Source organism: Triticum dicoccoides, chromosome 5B (assembly GCF_002162155.2).
Source record: "Triticum dicoccoides isolate Atlit2015 ecotype Zavitan chromosome 5B, WEW_v2.0, whole genome shotgun sequence".
Lineage (NCBI taxonomy): Eukaryota > Viridiplantae > Streptophyta > Magnoliopsida > Poales > Poaceae > Triticum > Triticum dicoccoides.
The window spans coordinates 407200789-407204090 of NC_041389.1; the positions used below are offsets into that span (position 1 = coordinate 407200789).

Genomic DNA, 3302 nt, shown 5'->3' on the forward strand with positions numbered 1-3302 from the left:
AGGGAGTAATAATTAATAGGAAACATACTCCGGAACACATTCGACATACGGATCAGCATTGAACCCCTCAACACCCCCACAGCTCAACTCCCTACAAGCAAACTGCTCTAAACAATTGGACAGGCTGTCACTGTAACCGCCGCTGCAAGACGGTACCGAGGACGCCGTGGTTGGGATGACATGGCACTACAACCCGGCGCAGCTGCTGCAAGCGGGTCGCAGGTTGCTACAAAGGGTGATGATGCTGCACGGTGGGAACGAGACTGTTGTAAGACCGGTAGTCGTTCGCTGCGCATTGCTGCAAGCTCGGTCCGCTGGTGCGTTCGCTGCGCATTGCTGCAAGCTCGGTCCGCTGGTGCTGCAAACCACCCCACGAGCTGCTGCAAAAGAACGACCACCGACAACTCCAAACTCTATCTTTCACACATTAGAGAGAGAGAGAGGTGTCTGACAATTGGGACTAAGGGTATTTTAGTCATATAACATGGTCAACAGGCTTTGACCCAAGTGTAATGGTGGAACACGCATTTTTTTAGTATGTGTCTAACAGAATGATGACATTTTTTAGCATTTTTTTTAGTATGTGTCTAACAGAATGATGACATTTTTTAGCAGTTAGAAAATGTAGTGGCAAAACTGAATAGCGTGGTAAAAACCACTGTAAAGAATCACAACATTTCTGATGAACATTGATGACAGTTTGATCATCAGACTACTAATCTGAAGAGCCGCAGAGATACTGATGGATAGACACACCAGTAAGAAAATATCTAAAACATGTTTGGCATAAACCAACTTAAAAGCTACGAGAAGAACGTGGATTCAAACATGTTCAGGACACATCAATTTTCTACAACTTAACAAAATTAACTATTTTGACACTCAGCTACAATTTCAAACTGCCTGGTGGTCAGCTAGAGAATACAGTGTGCAAGTAAACTTATCTGGGTTTACAATGCAGTAGGTAGTTCAGGAGTACTTACATTTTACCTCCATGGCAACAAAGCAACATACACTAAATCAGGTTATGCGAGCTCAACCTCATTACAGAATACCCTAAGGCCGCGTTTGGATTACCGTGTTTCCTTCCGATACACCTGTAAAAAATACACGCCCCCGTACGTCTGTATTTTTTCCGGCCGCAAATTAGTCTAGCCCTGTAAAATACACTTGTAAAATTCACACACCTGTATTAAGTTACACTCAATCCAAGCGCGGCCTAACAGGAACTTCCCTGAGGCAAAATAGTCTCAAGTTACATTTTGACAGCATTGCCTGAAAGATGAATAGAAGAGGCCCTACAGGTGAATTTTTTTCAAACTTTCACGGGAAGATATCATACATGAAGGGGGAACGGATAGCAACAGCAGGGCTGTAAAGAAAAGACCATCGTCCCCTTCTAGCAGCACAGGCTAAGAATTGTCCAAGGCAGAAGAACATCGCTTGGTCATATGGATGCTTGTGAGGCATTTCATAACCATGAATCTGGTAGTTACGGTTTTTATAAAGCTGGATGATCGCTGTGAGCATCTGCTGGTTCGTCAGATGATTGGTCCATATTTTGCGACAGGTGCTCTGTCGCAGTTGTTGGTAACATGGTCACAAAATCTGCTATCAACTTTGAGATTTCCTCATATGCATCCACCTGAAATTGCAAATTAAGGGGAAAACCAATCATAATCTCAGCTTTCTTCTTTGCTATATAGTAGTACAGTAGAACGTTGCAAACCAAAAAAAGGGCAGCCCGCTGCATGTTGCAAACCAAAGCCTAATTAAAAATACCACCACGATGAAGGCAAGATGACCCTGGTTAAGCTCTTTAGTTATAAGGGGAGACTACAGATAGTCATATATCAGTAATTATTATAACTTATAAGGGGAGCTCTTTAGTTGGTTCCCTATAAAATACAGGAATGAGATTGGGACTACTAACTCGTTTATTGAAATGCCAACTGAAAACATGATACTCCCTCCGTTCCTAAATATATGACGTTTTGGTAGTTGAAATTGAACCACCAAAATGTCATATATTTAGGAACAGAGGGAGTACAATGCTAGTAGAAACAGTTCAGGTTGGTATATTAGCACGTTACAGAGTGTGCAGTGTGTTATACTGCAAAATGGATATCGTCCTACTATTTGGCAGTTTGATTGACATCATCTCATTCTGAAATCTCTAGAAGTCTCCCTTGGAGCAAGTACTAATTTGGTTCAATTCTATCTCAACTCTTTTGTAACAATGATGGACAGTGGTAGTGACCTAAATATAGGCAGAAGACCAAGCATGACTATGTCTGTACCTCTGCTTCTACTAATAAGCTAACAAAAAAGACAACCAGTCCATCCATGACTACTACGCATACTCCACATAACAAACGAAAATGGTAAAGACCACATAACAAACGAAATTGGTAAAGATGTGTAGCCAAACAGACTGACCTGAGGCCATCGGCCGCCATAATGGTAGATGAACTTGGCGTCCGGCAACGCCTTGGTCACCTTCTTCCCCTCATCGATCCACATATCCGACCAAGAACCCGACCACAGAACCATCATCGGCAGCCTCTTCACCTCCTCTGAAGAACTCCTCCACTCTGCAAGGTCAAAGCTCTGATTCATGGCCTTCCAGGCCTCAAACACCGCATCCCTCTTCCCTTGCCCCCGCATCGCCGCCCTGAGCGCGTCGGCCTCCTCTGCATCCACCCCCCGGGAGCAGGACAGACGCATCAGCCCCTTGAACAATGCCGGCACCCGCAGCACCAGCCTCCCCAGCGCCGGCACGCCGAGAACGGCCGCCGGGAAAGCCGGCAAAGTGGCAGTGGCGTCGATCAGAGTGACACTCTGCACGGCCGCCGGGTTGGCCGACACGAAGGCGGCGCCGGCGGCGAGGGCGGAGTCGTGGAGCACGAGGTGGACAGGCGCGAGGCCGAGCGCGTCCACGGAACGGGCCACGGCCGCGGCCGCCTCGCTGGCCGCGTAAAAGGAGCGGGACGGCTCGGGGGCCGTTTCCTGGAACGGGACCTCGCCGGTCTCGACGAGGTGCTCGAACGCGTGGAAGATGCCGCGGTCCATGATCTCCCGGAGCGGGTTCGTGCGTGGAGGAGGGGCGGCGGGAGGCGGCGAGAGGCCTTGCCCAGGGAGGTCGACGGCCGCGGCAACGAGGCCATGGGACGAGAGGGAGGAGAGGATGCGGCGGAAGGAGAAGGATCCGGCGGCGAGGCCCGGGAGGACGAGCACGGGGTGGTGGCGCGCGGAGTGGGCGGCGGGGCGGGAGGTGAAGGCGAAGAGGTCGGGGCCTGGGT

General features: G+C 48.9%; 1 protein-coding gene across 1 annotated transcript in view; it reads right to left on the reverse strand.

The window, feature by feature from the left end:
* Positions 1–1098: 1098 nt before the first annotated feature.
* LOC119309557 (protein AUXIN RESPONSE 4-like) overlaps positions 1099–3302 on the reverse strand; it is a 2956-nt gene continuing 752 nt past the window's right edge. Inside the window, exons 2-3 of the mRNA XM_037585539.1 lie at positions 2440–3300; positions 1099–1645 (exon numbers count right to left, since the gene is read on the reverse strand). Of these exons, the coding sequence (XP_037441436.1) occupies positions 1502–1645; positions 2440–3300 (1005 nt within the window). The 3' untranslated portion in view covers positions 1099–1501. The remainder of the gene's footprint in view (positions 1646–2439; positions 3301–3302) is intronic.